The following is an 18,957-nucleotide window of genomic DNA, read 5'->3' on the forward strand; positions in this document are numbered from 1 at the left end:
AAAACTTCATAATAGATATAAATATATAATATTATTAGTGTTTTAATTCAACTATTTAATATTTATATTTTGAAGTTTTGTTGTTTGAAGCTTTTTGATATAGTTTTTATGTTTGGTGTTTTATATATATATATATAGATATAAATATATATGTATATATACATACGTGTCCAAAACGTTTCCATTTCCTAATTTTAGAAAAAAATTGTTTCTCGTTTCCGAAACGTTTCGCTTCCGCGTATCCGTTTCCGTTTCCATGCAACCTAGCATAAGCCATATAAGGCCATAGAAACCACAAATCGACCATAAGCAAGCAAGGAATCAATCACACAACTCAAAGAACACCNTTCCAGAAAAACGAAGAATTGTTTGAGTTATGTTATGATCGAGTATGATTTTTTTTTTTCTTTTGTATCGTAGACAATATATTTTTAAAAATATTAATTTCTGGAGACAGAATAATAATTTAGGCTTTTCGGTCTTTTACTTAAATGGGGGGTCATTCTAGTTCTAATCGTAGTTTGAGAGTTAATCTAGTTATTATACCTCATATTTGTGTCAAACTGGGTAATTTTCACTTCAAATATTGTATCATTAAATTAAGGGACAATTTCAAAAATACCTCTTTTCTTATGTCTCTTTTCAAAAATACGCTTTCATGTTATCTATTTTCAAAAATACCTCATTTTTATGTATAAAATATAAGCCTTAAACTCCAAATACTAAAGCATACCCCCTCAAAACTATATCCTAAATGTAAAATAGACAATCCAAACCTAAAAAAATTTCTAAAAGTTAATTCAACATATTGTAGTTGTGTAAAAGAGGGTCAAAACGAAAATGTTCAAAAAAAAATGATATTTTTAAATTGAAAATGAATATTTCAAAAAGGGTATTTCTAACAAATTCTCTTAAATTAAATAGGTAAAAAATTAGGAGTAAACAGTGTTTTGATAAAATTGACTAGATTATATAAATATAAATAAGCATCTTTGCATATTTTAATTTCTTTTTATCTTTGGCATTAAATTATAAGTAATTTTATTCTTTAGTTTTAAGAGAATCCACTATGAAAATTTTAACTTTATTTTAGATAATTCATTTAGAATTCTCAATAAACATTGCTACAATATACCCTTTTAAGCAATGTTTTGAAACCCGAACCGGACCGGCCAGTCGAACCGGTTTAACCGTGAACCGGATGGTATCCCGGTCTGATAATTACTTAAAAACCGGATACTAAGAAACTTGGATAAAACGGAAAAAACCGGCTAAAACCCGCTAACCGGTGGTTTAACCGGCAGTCCGGGTCAAATTTATTTAACTTAACGAGCATATATAAAGAAGAAATCGGGTACTGCTTTCTCTTTTATCTTCCGATGTGGGATCAAATTTGAGTGTACCTGGTTTTCTTCGTTTTTTTGTTCAGTCGAAGATAGAAATCATTTTTTTTTTAAATTAGTATTTTGATATTCTCCTATTATATCTTGTTATTCTTGTTTGGATTTAAAATGATAAGATCATAAGAACTAAAATTTTATAATTATTACTCAAAAATATATACAAATTAATAACTGATAGATATGAAAAATTTTTGTTTGGATATTCATAAAACCAAAGTATAAACATATATATAGATATATGATATACATTGAAATTCAGTATATTAATGACCTGCGGTCGGACCGGGTCGGACCGGGTCGACTCAGTGATCCGGTGACCCAGAAGGTTGTCCGGTTTGCTTTCCGGGTCGGGTTTAAAAACATTGCCTTTAAGCTTTTAAATGAACTCTCTTTTTTTTTTTCTTTTAATTACCCTAATACTTTTTAAACATTGCTACACTGACTTCAAAAAATTATCACCAAAAATCCTAGAAATGAGGTTGTCAAAGATAAAAGTTACAAATCAATTAAGAAAACATTCTTTTTTATCTATACCATGAGAAACTATATTCAACAAGTAGTATTCACCTCACGGTCATTTCATTGTTAAATTTAGAATTAGTGCTCTATCAACAGTTAGTTAAATAATATGTCTTTTATAACATATATAATTTTAGCGAGATAAAAAATTACGTCGATAATATTTTAGAAACTAATAATCTAAACCAACATTGTAAATTATTTGAAATATAAATATAATTAACANGTAAGCCGTTTCTGGGTAGATCTGTTCCTAGAGTGGAGATATGTGGCTAAGGACGTGGTGGAAAGCTTGTCGTGGTGTGATTCTCGTCGTTTTGGTTCAGATTCTTCTTATTTAACAGGTGAGTGCATGACCATGTCTTAGCTAAACAATTAGATGTGTGTTTTGTGTGATTTTGTGTATTTGATTGCTTGTGTGTTTGTCGTGGTGTTCGTGGTATGTGGAGGGAGGATTTGGCATCACGGACGTAGTGGTGATAGTTGGAGCGGAGGGAAGTCGAGAGGGATCGTGTTCGGTGATGCTTCGTGCGAATGCATCGACCGACGAAAGGAAAGTATCAATCGACACAGGTAAGGATTTTGTGGAGACACGAGGTTGCATTGATCGATGCAAGGAGTGCATCGGTCGAATCAGTTAGGGATTTGATGGAGTTGTGAGGTTGCATCGGTCGGTGCAAGGAATGTGTCGGTCGACGCAAGGGCGAAGTGTTGACCATGACAACGAGGAGTGTCGTTTGACGCATATGTTCAGAGTTGTTTGGTTTGCTTGTTTTCTTGTATTGTTTGTGTTTGTCTTTTTGCTTGTGTGTATAGCCCAGTAGATGAGAGGATCGCCTCATATAGTCTTTGTGATAATACTCACGCATCTCAATTATTGTTTTTGGTGCAGGTAAAGGCAAAGTGTGATCGGGAAATCTAGGCGATGAAGAGGAGTATGTTCTACGTGGCTCGTTTGTTTGGAGTCTGGTTTCTATTAGGTTGTTAGAGATGGGTCATTAAGATATTGTTAGGATACTGGTTTATTGTTTTGACAATGTGATGTTCCGTTATTTGTTTATTAATGGGAGTATTGCTGGTTTAATGTTGTTATTTATTTCCATTGTTTGTATTGATTGGAGTAAGATGGTAGTGAGTATGAGATCACTAGTTTAATATTTTACTAAAACGAAAAAGGGTCAGATTGTTTCATTTCACAACATCTTTCCAAAGAATAAACTTAGAGATATATTGAATCCATTTTTTTTTTTGCTTTAAATTCATTTTGGATGCATATACATAACCTTTTGTATACAATAACCATGTAAACATAACAAAAAGAAGGGAAATATTTAACTTTCAAATATGGGAAAGTTACTAGATTAACCCAATTTAAGGGAATAATTGCTAAATTAACTCTTAAAATATTAAGGTTAATTGGGTTATTTTCATGTATAAAATACCGTTTAGTGCTTTGTTAGGAAAAAAAAAATACCATAATATCCTTATAATTTTTTCCAGCGATTAGGAGAGGGAAAATTACAAAATCTGTGGTATGTGGTGACAGATTTATTTGACTGTCACAGGTTTTTTTAAAATGGCAGATTTACTTTGGCAGATTTATTTTGGTCGACAGACTTATAAAAATCAGTTGTGACAGTTTTTTATTTACGGCTGATTTTTTTCCAAACGGCAGACTTTTTTTTAACGACACAATAGACTTGTTATTATATCTACTGGTTTGTTATAATTTGTGGCCGACTTTTTGTTTTAGTTGTTACAGTTTTTTTTTGTTAAACTAAATATCTGTTGTAACGTGGCAGATTTTTTGAGAAAAAAAAATTACTAGTTTGACGTTTATTGATAACAGATTTACTTTAAGTTACAACAGATTTTAATAATTTTACCAACAATCTGCCGATAGATAGCAGATTTTTAATCAAAATTTAAAATTGCTAGTTTGACCTACTTTGTAGCACGTTATGGCAGATTTATTTTATGTTCTGGCAGTTTTTTTTTTGTTTTCCAAAAATCTGTCATTTGTTAACAGATTTATTTAAAGAAAATAAAAATTGCTAGAATGACCTTACAAATTTGTTTAATGTTGTGACAGTTTTTTTGTTTGTTAGACACATTTTTTTGGTTATGACAGTTTTTAATTTTTATATAGTGACAGATTATTTTTTTGAACTATATAATGATAGACTTGTTTCATAGTTCTAGATTCATAGTTTCAGATTTTTTTTGAACTAACCATTGACAGACTTATTATAGGTGTGGCCGACTTTTTATTTTAGTTTCCATATATGTCACTTAAACATTAATTTTTTAGGGTTTTCCATAAGCGGTTTCCTATTTTTTCTCCATCTTTAGCACGACGGCGCCCCTATACTCCAACTGCGGAACTCGTTTTACTTGTGTCGTATCTCCATCCAAATTTTTTAAATGCTCTCCAAGTCGTGTAAATGTTGCATCAAGCCTTTTACTAACCAACTGTTGTTGAGGGTCATCCCATGTATCTTCTGAACTAGAAGCCATTTTTGTATCAAGAGCAACAACTTTGTCAGTAATATCTTCAAGTTCATCACCATCAGCAGCTGGCCTCTTTCCATTCTCCTTTTCAACCTTGACAGCAGCTGGCCGAACATTCTTGCGACCAAGTTTCTTTAAAACATCACCCACTAAATTCTTCTGATGATCTTGAGTAACATAAGTCTGCTCACACAGAGGAAGATCAGCAGATATTTCTGTTTCTGACTTCTTCTTTTTATTACTCACAGTGTAAACCTTCTTCACCACTCGAGGGACTGGAAATTCATCTTTCGATGTCTCTTTCATCTCTACCATCCAAGACTACAAAATTTGAATAAGTTTTGAAAATCGTATTACAATATTAGAAAAAAAAATAAACAAATAAAAATTAAATACCAAAATAAAAGTTACTGGTTGATGACTATGAGCCTCATCCTCTTCATTGTTGTTTGAAGTCGAGTCAATTGGGACATTAGTGGGTTTTGTTTCTTTCATTCCTTTCAAATCGACCTCCACCATTTTAATCCTATCACTAAGCTTCTCATCTAACACACCCATTCTCTTCTCAACAAAAGCTTTGAATTTACCTTCTAATGCATCCATCATACTGATTAAATTCTTGCCCAAGTCGGTACTTGACCCATTCATTTTTTCTATCATCTTCCAAATATCCAACAAGCTTTTTCTCTCATCTTCAACATCCTGCAATGATTTATTTGTTACTATATGTATGTAGTTTATAACTTATCAAACTAAGATGAATGCTAATGAATAAATAACTAACCTCCATGTGTTCCTTGCCTTTACTTTCCTTCTTGGTTACATCTTTTTCTCCTTCTTCATCAATGGAGTAACCAGCTTTCATTTTCAATTTCTTATCACTCCTTCGACTCTCGCCATTCTCATTTTCTTTAGCTTTCCGTTTTTTTCTTCCCATGGTCACTGTTTTCTCAACTTTCCAAACATCTGAAGGTAAACAATTGTGGACAAGATCAGTAATCAAGTTGTCTAGCTCCGGATCCTTCTCCACGTCGTCACTCCATTTAGGATACATATTTTCCTCCGACACATGAACCATGTGCTTTACACGCACCTACATACATCATAGAACTAAAATATTAGTGTTCCTAGTCACAACAGAAAAAAAAAAAAGAGACAAATTATAAAACAAATGGTGTAGTAATTAATCTCAAAAACTAACCTGTCCATGTTTAGCCATCTCATTCTTTATGAATTCATCAATCTTGATACCTTTCCGGGGATTGCCAATCAAGAAGTGGAGTGCCAGTACTCGTAGACCTTCTCAGCCCATATAGTTCTCCAATGCCAGGAACACTTTCATACAACCAAATCAACAAAGCATGCACACATCCTTGAACCGTGTAAAAGTCTTTATCTAAGTCAACAATCTTCACTGAATTAACTAGGCAACTAAAAGCCACTCGACCCCAAGGATGTTTTTCAAAACCATCTGGATCAAAAACCCTTTTAGCACTTGAAAGAGGGATCCTAGAGCCATGATGTATGCCATGTACTGCAACAGATAATAACATTAGGATACCAACCATCATCCTTTGGGCTTCAGACCATGTCTTGCTAAAATCCATAACCTTTTCCAACTCAGTATACTTTGGACCGTCTGAAGTTGTTGCAATCTTCATTTCTCTCCAAAATTCATGATGATCAACATCTACGTTCTCTGACGGGTCAATTGGATGACAGTTTAATCCCGTTATTTCAGCAAACTCATTTAACGAAAATCTGATAGGTCTACCATCAATCAACGACCATACCTCATGCGAATTGTTGACTGCTAGCTGATGTGTAAGGATATAATGAATTTTTGTAGCAGACCATGTCTATGATAGTTCAGCTAACTTAATAAATACTCTATCCAAGAGATGATTCCTTCAACTTACCCCACACATCCAAGCCTAAACCCTCTTTCATTATCCCAATTTTTGACAAAAAACAATTGTGGTTCATCCTCCTGTTTTGCAAGGGAGATCTTCCTTTTTCATAGAGGCGAGGAGGATATTTTGAGACTGTACTCGAGGATGCCATTCCTATACATATTGAAATTTAAATCATGAGTCAACAAATATAATGATAGGATTAGCTTCAAACACATTTAAAACCCATCACAAACAAAACATCTGTAAAATATTACACTAATCCAAGAAAACAATCTAAAACTTTTAGCTGGCTGAAGAACAAACATATCCGATTCACAAACACGAGAATGAAAAAAGAAACTGTCACTTAGGTAAAACAATGAAATAAATCTGTAGCTATAACAATCAACTTTCAAATCATTCACTGTCGAATTGGGGGCAAATTAATTTATCTAAACAAAGCCCATCAAATTAGACAAACTTCTTACCAGAAAAATGAAAATTGAAGCCACCGAAAATTGAACCCACTAAAAATTGAAGCCACCGATTATTTTGAGGAGCACCGAAGCAATTGAGGAGCAAGATCTGCAACAAAACGGGATAATTCAACTAACCGTTTATCTAATAAATCAAGACCCATAAATCAACAAGACAAAAATCCACCACCACCCAAATCTAAATTGAACGGAAATAGCATGCAACACAGGATACCTACCGAATCAGACGAACAACAAACTCGGTCTCGGTTCTCTATGAATCATAGGATTGGGTTTTTGGTGAAATCGACAGAGGAGTTTGCGAGTTCAACAAAATAGAGTAGCGGCGGCGATTAGGGTTCTTATTCCCCAAAGAAGGAAATTAGCTGCGATTAATCTTGTTGTTCGCCGGCGATTTAAAGAATCAAAGATAAAAGAGAAAGAACCCAAAAAAAAAATTCCAGAAAAACGAAGAAGTGTTTGAGTTATGTTATGATCGAGTATGATTTTTTTTTCTTTTGTATCGTAGACAATATATTTTAAAAAATATTAATTTCTGTAGACAGAATAATAATTTAGGCTTTTCGGTTTTTTTACTTAAATGGGGGTCATTCTAGTTCTAATCGTAGTTTGGGAGTTAATCTAGTTATTATACCTCATATTTGTGTCAAACTGGGTAATTTTCACTTCAAATATTGTATCATTAAATTAAGGGACATTTTCAAAAATACCTCTTTTCTTATGTCCCTTTTCAAAAATACGCTTTCATGTTATCTATTTTCAAAAATATCTCATTTTTATGTATAAAATATAAGCCTTAAACTCCAAATACTAAAGCATACCTCCTCAAATCTATATCCTAAATGTAAAATAGAAAACCTAAAAAAATTTCTAAAAGTTAGTTCAACATATTGTAGTTGTGTAAAAGAGGGTCAAAACGAAAATGTTCAAAAAAAATGATATTTTTAAATTGAAAATGAATATTTCAAAAAGGGTATTTCTAACAAATTCTCTTAAATTAAATAGGTAAAAAATGAGAAGTAAACAGTGTTTTGATTAAATTGACTAGATTATATAAATAAGCATCTTTGCATATTTTAATTTCTTTTTATCTTTGGCATTAAATTATAAGTAATTTTATTCTTTAGTTTTAAGAGAATCCACTATGAAAATTTTAACTTTATTTTAGATAATTCATTTAGAATTCTCAATAAACATTGCTACAATATATCCCTTTAAGCAATGTTTTGAAACCCGAACCGGACCGGCCGGTCGAACCGGTTTAACCGTGAACCGGATGGTATCCCGGTCCGAATATTACTTAAAAACCGGATACTAAGAAACTTGGATAAAACAGAAAAAACCGGCTAAAACCCGCTAACCGGCGGTCCGGGTCAAATTTATTTAACTTAACGAGCATATATAAAGAAGAAATCGGGTACTGCTTTCTCTTTTATCTTCCGATGTGGGATCAAATTTGAGTGTACCTGGTTAGGCCTGGGCAAAATACCCGGATCCGAAGATCTGATCCGAACCCGACCCAAAAAACCCGATCCGAATCCGTATCCGAAATTGTAAAATACCCGAACGGGTTCTAAATCTCTAAATCCGAGAACCCGAACCCGAACCAAAATCCGAATGGGTATCCGAATATACCCACATTATTAATATATAGTAGTAATATATTAGTAATAGTTATAATTTTAATAATATAAGTGTCTAAAATATTCAGATTTTTAGATATTTTCGATAATTTGAAGTATTTAAACTGTTTATTAGTAAATTTGAGTAAAAAATACTCTAAATTTTTAGATAAATTGCGTGTTATTAAATAATTTAGACTTAATTAGATACTAAAATTTTGAATTTTGTGAACTTCGGGTAATCCGAATCCGAACCCGAAATACCCGAACCGAACCCGATCCGAATCCGAAGTCTAGAAATACCCGAACGGGTTCTATACCTCTAAACCCGAAAACCCAAAAATCCAAAATACCCGAACCGAACCCGAACGGGTATCCGAATGCCTAGGCCTATACCTAGTTTTCTTCGTTTTTTGGTTCAGTCGAAGATAGAAATCATTTTTTTAATTAGTATTATGATATTCTCCTATTATATCTTGTTATTCTTGTTTGGATTTAAAATGATAAGATCATAAGAACTAGAATTTTATAATTATTACTCAAAAATATATACAAATTAATAACTGATAGATATGAAAAATTTTTGTTTGGATATTCATAAAACCAAAATATAAACATATATATATATATATATATATGATATACATTGAAATTCAGTATATTAATGACCTACGGTCGGACCGGATCGGACCGGGTCGACCCAGTGACCCAATGACCCAGAAGGTTGTCCGGTTTGCTTTCCGGGTCGGGTTTAAAAACATTGCCTTTAAGCTTTTAAATGAACTCTCTTTTTTTTTCTTTTAATTACCCTAATACTTTTTAAACATTGCTACACTGACTTCAAAAAATTATCACTAAAAATCCTAGAAATGAGATTGTCAAAGATAAAAGTTACAAATCAATTAAGAAAACATTCTTTTTTATCTATACCATGAGAAACTATATTCAACAAGTAGTATTCACCTCACGGTCATTTCATTGTTAAATTTAGAATTAGTGCTCTATCAACAGTTAGTTAAATAATATGTCTTTTATAACATATATAATTTTAGCGAGATAAAAAATTACGTCGATAATATTTTAGAAACTAATAATCTAAACCAACATTGTAAATTATTTGAAATATAAATATAATTAACAATAATTATATTACAGAAGTATATTATTTAAATTTTTTTTATATATACACTACACCAATTTAATTTTATAAAACCATAAATCATATTATAATTACTAAAAAATATTATTTAAAAACTCCACACATCGTCTGGGCAACTTTCTAGTAAGATATATAACTATACTTAGTGGCGCTTAGTGGCGCTTAGTGGCGCTTAGATGTCAAATGTCTAAGAAGAAACACAATATGCAAGTGAAGATATACGATGGTGAGCATGCATGTGTTCGGTCCGGATTTTCAAAGATGTTGAAGCGAGGGACAATTGCTTAGTTGTTTAGGGAGAGGTTGAGAAAGGATCCAAAAATTACCAAGCAACAGATGGTTGCAGAGATCAAGAGGGAGTACAACTTCGAAGTCACAGAGGACCAATCTTCCAGGGCGAAGACAATAGTTATGAAAGAAAAAAAAGTGACTCATGAAGAACATTTTGCTCGAATATGGGATTACCAAGTTGAGATCTTCCGATCTAATCCGGAGACGGCCTTTGAGATTGAGACTATACCTGGACCAACTATTGGCAGCTTACCAAGGTTTTATCGTCTATTCATCTGCTTTAAGTCACAGCGAGACGCTTGGAAGAATACATGTAGGCCTATAATAGGCATAGATGGTGCCTTTCTCAAATGGGACGTAAAGGGTCATCTTTTAGCAGCTGTTGGGAGAGATGGAGACAATAGGATTGTTCCTATTGCATGGACTGTAGTGGAGATTGAGAATGATGATAATTGGGATTGGTTTGTTAGGATGTTATCTGCCAAGTTGGATCTTCAAGATGGAAAAAACGTGGCAATCATATCAGACAAACAACGGTTAGTGTCTCTCTTTTTATTACATTTCGAATAATAGTAAATGAGTATGCTAATTTCTACATTTTGTACATATTTTCAGGGTTTAGTTAAAGCAATTCACACTGTTATTCCAGCAGCTGAGCATAGGCAATGTGCTAGGCACACTATGGACAATTGGAAGAGGAGTAGCCATGATATGGAGCTACAAAGACTCTTTTGGAAGATTGCAAGGAGCTACACAGAAGGAGAATTTGGTGCTCATATGCGAGCTTTGCAGAGTTACAATCCTAGTGCATATAAATTCGCTCCTGAAGACCCAACCAAGGACATGGTCTAGAGCGTTTTTCAGGACTGGGAGTTGCTGCAATGACAACTTAAACAACCTCAGTGAGTCGTTCAATAAAACCATCCGAGGAGCCAGGAGAAAACCTTTACTAGATATGCTGGAAGACATTAGGAGACAGTGTATGGTGCGTAACGAGAAGAAGTATGTGATTGCGGGTCGGTTGAAGACTAGATTCACAAAAAGAGCTCACGCTGAGATAGAGAAGATGATTGATGGGTCAATGTTTTGTGAAAGGTGGATGGCAAGGCACAATAAGCATGAGATTAAGTTTGGTGATGTCACGGTAAGTGTTGATATGAATGACAACACTTGTGGTTGCAGGAAATGGCAGATGATTGGTATACCATGTATTCATGATGCATCCGTCATCATAGGAAAGAAGGAAAAGGTGGAAGATTATGTGGCTGAGTGGTACACGGCTAGAATGTGGCAGTTGACTTACATTGATGGTATTGGGCCTGTTCAAGGCAAGCTGCTATGGCCAAGAGTGAACAGGATAGGAGTGTTGCCACCTCCATGGANGCTAATTTCTACATTTTGTACATATTTTCAGGGTTTAGTTAAAGCAATTCACACTGTTATTCCAGCAGCTGCGCATAGGCAATGTGCTAGGCACATTATGGACAATTGGAAGAGGAGTAACCATGATATGGAGCTACAAAGACTCTTTTGGAAGATTGCAAGGAGCTACNACTTGTGTCGTATCTCCATCCAAATTTTTTAAATGCTCTCCAAGTCGTGTAAATGTTGCATCAAGCCTTTTACTAACCAACTGTTGTTGAGGGTCATCCCATGTATCTTCTGAACTAGAAGCCATTTTTGTATCAAGAGCAACAACTTTGTCAGTAATATCTTCAAGTTCATCACCATCAGCAGCTGGCCTCTTTCCATTCTCCTTTTCAACCTTGACAACAGCTGGCCGAACATTCTTGCGACCAAGTTTCTTTAAAACATCACCCACTAAGTTCTTCTGATGATCTTGAGTAACATAAGTCTGCTCACACAGAGGAAGATCAGCAGATATTTCTGTTTCTAACTTCTTCTTTTTATTACTCACAGTGTAAACCTTCTTCACCACTCGAGGGACTGGAAATTCATCTTTCGATGTCTCTTTCATCTCTACCATCCAAGACTNGTCACGGTAAGTGTTGATATGAATGACAACACTTGTGGTTGCAGGAAATGGCAGATGATTGGTATACCATGTATTCATGATGCATCCGTCATCATAGGAAAGAAGGAAAAGGTGGAAGATTATGTGGCTGAGTGGTACACGGCTAGAATGTGGCAGTTGACTTACATTGATGGTATTGGGCCTGTTCAAGGCAAGCTGCTATGGCCAAGAGTGAACAGGATAGGAGTGTTGCCACCTCCATGGAGAAGAGGTAATCCAGGGAGGCCAAATAATCATGCTAGGAGGAAATCATTGTTTGAAACTGCCTCTTAGCTCCAACAAAATCCAACTAAGAGGCAATCGAGTCATGACCTGCTCAAATTACAAAAAAGAAGGACACAACCGACAAGGATGTAAAAATGCGAGAGTTGCAACACCACCAAAAAGAAGAAGGGGTCGACCACAAAAAGGACAAGTAAGATTTTCTATTTTGAACATTGGACATTAGAATTTATTTTGAACATTGATTGTAACATTTTTGATTGAAATCAGGAGCCGAGGGTTATACTGTTTGGACAAGGTCAACCATTGCAAGGAGATCCTTCTCAACCATCTCAAGGACCAGCTTCTCAACCATCTCAAGGAGCACCAGCTCAGCCATCACAAGGAGCACCCTCTCAACCAACTCAACCAGCTCAACCAGCTCAACCATCTCAACCATCTCAACCATCTCAACCATCACAAGGGGGATCTCATCCATCTCAACCATCACAAGGGAGATCTCATCCAACAATCTCAGTCAAAGGAAGATCTCATCCAACGACCTCAGTCAGAGGAAGATCTCATCCAACGATCTCAGTCAGATCAAGAACTCATCTGGGCGGATCACAGGGAAGTTCACAGCGAGGAGGTTGGGCACCATGGTTTGAATGTTCACGCTAAACTTCAAAGTCGGGTTTCGTTTGGATACTCTGTTTTTTTGTTTGTTTGGATTGCTTTTTGGCCTTTTATTTGTATCAAAACATGTTCTATCATGATTGAGATACAATTCAAACAAGAGATTTTCATTTTCTATTACTTTTGAGATCAAAGAAATCATCCAACAAGAAATATCACAAAGAGTTTACATTAAGATCACAAAGAGTTTACATTAAGCTCTTTTTAATAACCTAACATAAAGGTCTTCTGATTTCCTTACCTAAACAATACAAAACTACAGAAAATGTTCATAACACAAAGCCAGACAAAACCGACTTTGAAGCACAGCATAAACTTGCGTAGTTCTTTTTTGTTGGCCATGTCTTCTTCCTTCAATTCTTTCACCGTAGCATCTATCTCATTGACCTCTGCTTTGATTTTGCTAATCTCATTTGCAATGATGGATAGTCTTGGTAAGGCATCTTCTACTTCTTCAAACACGGCATCCTCCACCCACTTGAACAAATGATTCTAATGTACAATTAAATGAAATATAGTTAGGTTACCATGATTATGAAGCCGAATTTGAACTGCACGAATTGACATATACTTACATTTCTTTTGCTTGTCCACGTATTGACATCTCGTTTGCTTACACAGCGAAAGAATGGTCGTCCCGGGTTCTCTTGAGTTTTAGAGGTAAATATCTTGACATCTAAGCCACACACACACTTGGACGGCACACCACGTTCACCTACGCCACCGGATGTGATAGAACTCGAACTCATCGGAAAAGAGAAAGGTTGAGAAATCGATTTGGGGATTTGAAAACTAAAACCTAGAAATCGATTTGGGGATTCTTATTTTCTTTATTGTTTTCTCGTTTATAAGATGTCGTCGTTTTGGCTAAACGGAAGCCGTTAACGGTTTGTTAATCCTGTCTATTAGCTTCTAATGGAGATTTAACCGTGTGCCTAAAACAGGATGGTTAAAGAAAGTTCCCTATTTTGGGTTAAATTAACCCAAAGTTAGGGATTAAAATGACATCTCAAAAATTGGGGATTATTTTATCTAAATTTGAACTTTGGGGATTTTTATGGCATTTTCCCCGTTTTGAATTTGGTTACAAAACTTGGATATAAATCAATTCTTTGAAAATAATATTAATCCAAACGATTGGATAGAATAGAAGAAAGATACCAATACTACTAAAGTGCAGTGGAGGGCTAAATTAAAGTTTAGAGAAAGAGAGAACTGGTAAGAAGTTAATATCTCAGCATCACAGACGAAAGCGATTGATGGACAATATGACATAAATTCCTTATTTCTACTTACAAAGAATTTTAATTAATCTTTGGCACAGTCGTTACTTTGCCAGTTCACCCAAAATTTTGTTAGTACTAGTATTAATTAGGCTAACTTACCCATAATCCAAGATGAACATGTTCGGGGTCTTCAAAGATATATAAAATGACGAGACACTACGGCAAAACAGACACTTCACACTTCTAAGACATTATTCGAACTTGCGGATGCTCAAGAGGAACTAAAGTTCTCTAAGAAAAATTGAACCTTTCATTTTCATAATTGAAATACAGAAACTAGATTTGTAGAAAAGAATAGTAACCACGTACTATCAAATATTCTAGAATATATGTCATATATAATCCTCTACGAAACCATCTAGTCGAATAAGCTTAATCTCTATTAGTTAATCTCCACTTTTCCCCCGTTAACAAAAGTTACAGTATGTTCTTACAAGAACAATAGCATTTGACGGTGTTAGATGCAAAACTCATCAACTTCATGAAAATGGCTATGTATAATAGGTAAAGAAGGGGGACCATAATTATTATTCTATTTCTATACCTTCATAATGATCATAATTAATGATTAAAATTATGAAGTTTGAAGATCTTTTTTTCTCCTTTTATGTCCAACGTTAATTAGGGCTTTGATTGGTAACATNTCATGTAAGAAACTACATGATTAAACAGAAAATTTGAGAGATGAAGAGGCAGTGATGAGAGATAAAAACGTGACGTATGGGTTTGGTGACATTAGACAATGGCATCGCTTTTTTACTAATGCAAGTAGCACAGTTTCGAGAACAAAACTCTTCAACCAAATTAGCCAAGTCTACAAGTTTTGTTCTTTGTCTTTATTTATTAAATAATATTGAAAGTAATATTAGTTTTGTGGCGAAATTAAAGAAATGCAAATTTTGGAAAGTTAATACTGAACGTATGTTTCAGGTTTGGAATTGGATAGAGGACAACTATGAAGGCATTTCACAGAAAAAATGCCATACGGGGTCCCAACTCCCATATAAAGTTGATTTTTTAGGGGCCAAGAACGAGTTTATGGTCTTTCAAGTCAAGTCTATTGGATTTGGAAGGACTCATAAGATTTTTTAGCAGGGAAGTTTTTTCTTCAAAAAGACTTCAAATCATCAAGTCAATGGAGCTTCATGTATTTGTTTTTTTTATATATATGTTAGTGACCTGCAACACTAATTTACCATCACTACTTCATATTACTTTTTCATTTCCACAAATATGAAAGCTTTCTTGTCTAATCAGAAAATGAGCTTCCTTTTTCGTTCCATCTGTTTCCTTTTTCTTGTTTCAAGTTTTCTAAACACGTTTGTTTCTTCTACACAACACTTGTGTCATTCCGACCAAAGGGATGCTCTTCTTGAGTTGAAGAGTGAGTTTTTGATCCAGAAGCTTCGTTGGGACATTTCAGAAGCTTGGTCATCTTTTCCGAAAACAGAATCATGGGTGAATAAAAGTGATTGTTGTTCTTGGGATGGTATCACCTGTGCTGCTAATTCGGGCAAAGTGATCGGGCTAGACCTTAGTTTCAGCAACCTCCATGGCCAGCTTAAATCCAACAGTAGTCTTTTTAGAATGCGTCATCTCCGTGATTTGAACCTTGCTTACAACAACTTCACTGGTTCGCCAATCCCAGCTGAATTTGACAAACTCATGGGACTAGAAAGACTTAATCTCTCCCAGTCTTCACTATCAGGCCAAACTCCAATCAAGCTTCTTCAGCTAACCAAGTTGGTGTCTCTCGATCTTTCTTCTTCTTTTGAGTATTCTGATGATTCTTCGTTTTTATCCATTGATGAATCCTTTCTTCATCTACTTGCTCAAAATTTGAGGAATCTTAGAGAACTGGATATGAGCTATGTAAACATTTCTTCAGAAATCCCCCATGAGTTTTCAAACCTGCGATCTCTAAGGTCACTACATCTTTCTTACTGCAACCTATCTGGAGAATTTCCAAGTAGTGTTCTTCTGATACCGAGCTTAGAGTCCATTAGATTAAGCTTCAATCCAAATCTTAGAGGCAATCTTCCCATGTTTCGTAAAAATAACTCTTTAGTAGCGCTGTCCACTAAAAGCACAGGCTTTTCAGGCCCCATACCCGACTCCATTAGCAGCCTCAAACATTTGACTTCTTTGACCCTTTCCTTCTCTAAGTTTTCAAGGAAGATCCCGTTTTCACTTGGGAACCTTTCTCATCTCTCTATTCTCGATCTTGGTGGGAATAATTTTGTTGGTGGCAATCTAAAACAATTGACTGTTTTTGCTGTTGAGAATAACAAGCTCAATGGAAATTTGCCAGTTTCAATACTCAATTTTACCCAACTACGTACACTCGGGCTCTCTTCAAATCAGTTCACAGGTTTCCTTCCACCAAACATCAGCCAATTCTCCAAATTAGAGTCTTTTTTGGGTGGAGATGATTCTTTTACGGGAGACATTCTTTCATCCCTACTCAAGATTCCCTCATTGACTGACATCCGTTTGAGTTATAACAAATTCAGCGATTTTACTGGGATTGGGAATATCTCTCTCTTCTTGCCTAATTTACAAAGAATTTCTATTGAAAGTAGAAATTTCAACAAAGTCATCGGTCCAGGAGTTGACTTAAATGTCTTCTCGCCTCTTAAGCAGCTTTACTGGTTATTATTCTTAGGCATTCCTCTTTCAACAACAAACATCACTTCTGAATCGGATTTTCTACCAAATTTGGCATATTTGTTCTTGCCAGGCTGCAACATCACTGAGTTCCCTGAGTTTATAAGAAACGGAAGAAAGTTACGAAGGCTAGACCTTTCCAACAACATAATCAAAGGTCAAGTACCAGACTGGTTGTGGAGACTGCCAAAGTTGTTTGAGGTGAATCTCTCTAACAACTCTCTCAGCGGTTTTAATGGATCCTCAAAAGTTTCTCCTGACAGTCAAATCAGTACTCTTTATCTAAGCTCAAATGCTTTCCAAGGACCTCTCTTCATCCCATCCTTCAAAGATCTCACATATTTTTCGGGTTCTAAGAATAACTTCACCGGTTAGAGGGCAAAATTCCTGCTTCTCTTGTTGAGTTCTTCAGGAAATCAACTCAATGGACCAATTCCTGATTCCATTGGTTTGCTGAAGGAGCTTCGTATTCTCAACTTGTCAAGCAATGCTTTCACTGGCCACATCCCATCCTCCCAGAATCTCCAATATTTTTTTGGTTCTAAGAATAACTTCACCGGGGAGATCCCTCGATCAGTATGTGGACTAAGCTCTCTAGCAGTTCTAGATCTATCAGACAACAACCTCAACGGCTCAATTCCTTGGTGTTTAGAGACTCTGATGATGAGTTCTCTTTCAGATCTAAATCTCCGTAACAACAAACTCAGCGGCATTCTTCCTGAAATATTTCAGAACGCCAAGAGCTTAATAACACTTGACGTCAGTCATAACCGATTAGAGGGAAAAATTCCGGCTTCTCTTGGTGGTTGCTCTGCCTTGGAAGTTTTAAACGTGGGAAGCAACACATTTAACGACATGTTTCCCTTCCACTTGAATTCTTTGCAGAAGCTTCAAGTTCTCGTCCTCCGCTCTAACAAGTTTAATGGCACATTACATAATTCTGATGGGGTTTGGTTTGGGTTTCCTCAGTTGAAAATCATTGATGTATCATATAATGACTTCGTTGGTACTTTGCCATTTGATTACTTTTTGAACTGGACTGCAATATCCTCCAAGAGAGATAATAATATAGAACCAGAGTACATTCGGAGTGGTTCAGGAAACTCCTACTATTCACTTGTCTTGATGAGTAAAGGAGTAGCAATGGAGATGGAACGTATCCTTACAATCTACACATCCATTGATTTTTCAGGAAATCAACTCCATGGACCTATTCCTGATTCCGTTGGTCTATTGACGGAGCTACTTATTCTCAACTTGTCAAGCAATGCTTTCACCGGCCACATCCCATCTACTTTGGCAAACTTGACGAATCTTGAGTCACTCGACCTATCCCAAAACAAGATTTCTGGTGAGATTCCTTCTGAGCTTGGGGCACTCTCTTATCTCGAAGTGATAAACATTTCACATAACCAGCTTGTAGGTTCCATACCACAAGGCACACAATTTCAACGACAAAATTGCTCCTCCTATGAAGGAAACCCCGGACTTAATGGGCCTTCCCTTAAGGATGTTTGCAGTCATATCAAAACGCCAACACCACCACAACCCGAACTGGTGGCGACAAAAGAAGAAGAAGAATCATTCAGTTGGATGGCAGCAGGTTTAGGCTTTGCACCTGGAGTTGTATTTGGGCTGGTGATGGGATACATAGCAGTTTCATACAAGCATGAGTGGTTCATGAAGAGATTTGGCCGAAACAAGCAACAAAGCATCAGAACTCGTTAAGTCACTCATCGATGCATTCTCTCTTCCTTATCGCATTGTTGTTATGTTCATTAAAATTTTGTTGTATTTCAAGTGTTAAGCGTGAGCTGAATCAAGTTTTGTATAATATGTTTTGAACTATTATTAAACCAAATTAAGACTGCCAAAAATAAAAGTTGGTGAATAATATAAATATTACAATTTCATTAGATAATTTGACTTTGGTTATTTACTACCGTAATCACCCATAGCTAAGAGAGACAACAATAAGGTTTGTTGAGTGAATGCAATGTTACATTCTTGATTAATTCAATAACAAAACATCAATATTAAATTGCACAAGCCGTTTGATAAGCACGTCCGTTTACTCATTACTCAAAGCTGGGGTACATGGTTGTGTTTGTCTTTGTGTCTGTGATTAGATATAAACACTGAACATAGTTACGCATAAAACATCCACGCTAATTA

The 18,957-nt window shown here is 35.4% G+C and overlaps 3 protein-coding genes across 3 annotated transcripts; 1 reads left to right on the forward strand and 2 right to left on the reverse strand.

Annotated features, from left to right (window-relative positions):
- LOC109128746 lies at positions 4,254-5,036 on the reverse strand. The gene is made up of 2 exons (XM_019235623.1): positions 4,845-5,036; positions 4,254-4,754 (listed from the first exon to the last, which is right to left on the reverse strand). The coding sequence occupies exons 1-2, from the start codon at positions 5,034-5,036 to the stop codon at positions 4,254-4,256; spliced, it is 693 nt and encodes a 230-aa protein (XP_019091168.1).
- LOC104744120 (uncharacterized protein At1g43920, Chloroplastic-like) lies at positions 13,067-13,578 on the reverse strand. Its single transcript, XM_019235624.1, has 2 exons — positions 13,405-13,578; positions 13,067-13,321 (listed from the first exon to the last, which is right to left on the reverse strand). Exons 1-2 carry the CDS (start codon positions 13,576-13,578, stop codon positions 13,067-13,069), a joined length of 429 nt encoding a protein of 142 aa, XP_019091169.1.
- Positions 15,349-18,643, forward strand: LOC104742828 (receptor-like protein 12). The gene is made up of 2 exons (XM_019235625.1): positions 15,349-16,983; positions 17,158-18,643. The coding sequence occupies exons 1-2, from the start codon at positions 15,349-15,351 to the stop codon at positions 18,508-18,510; spliced, it is 2,988 nt and encodes a 995-aa protein (XP_019091170.1). The 3' UTR covers positions 18,511-18,643.

The sequence above is a fragment of the Camelina sativa genome, chromosome 14, assembly GCF_000633955.1.
Source record: "Camelina sativa cultivar DH55 chromosome 14, Cs, whole genome shotgun sequence".
In the NCBI taxonomy this organism is placed as follows: Eukaryota; Viridiplantae; Streptophyta; class Magnoliopsida; order Brassicales; family Brassicaceae; genus Camelina; species Camelina sativa.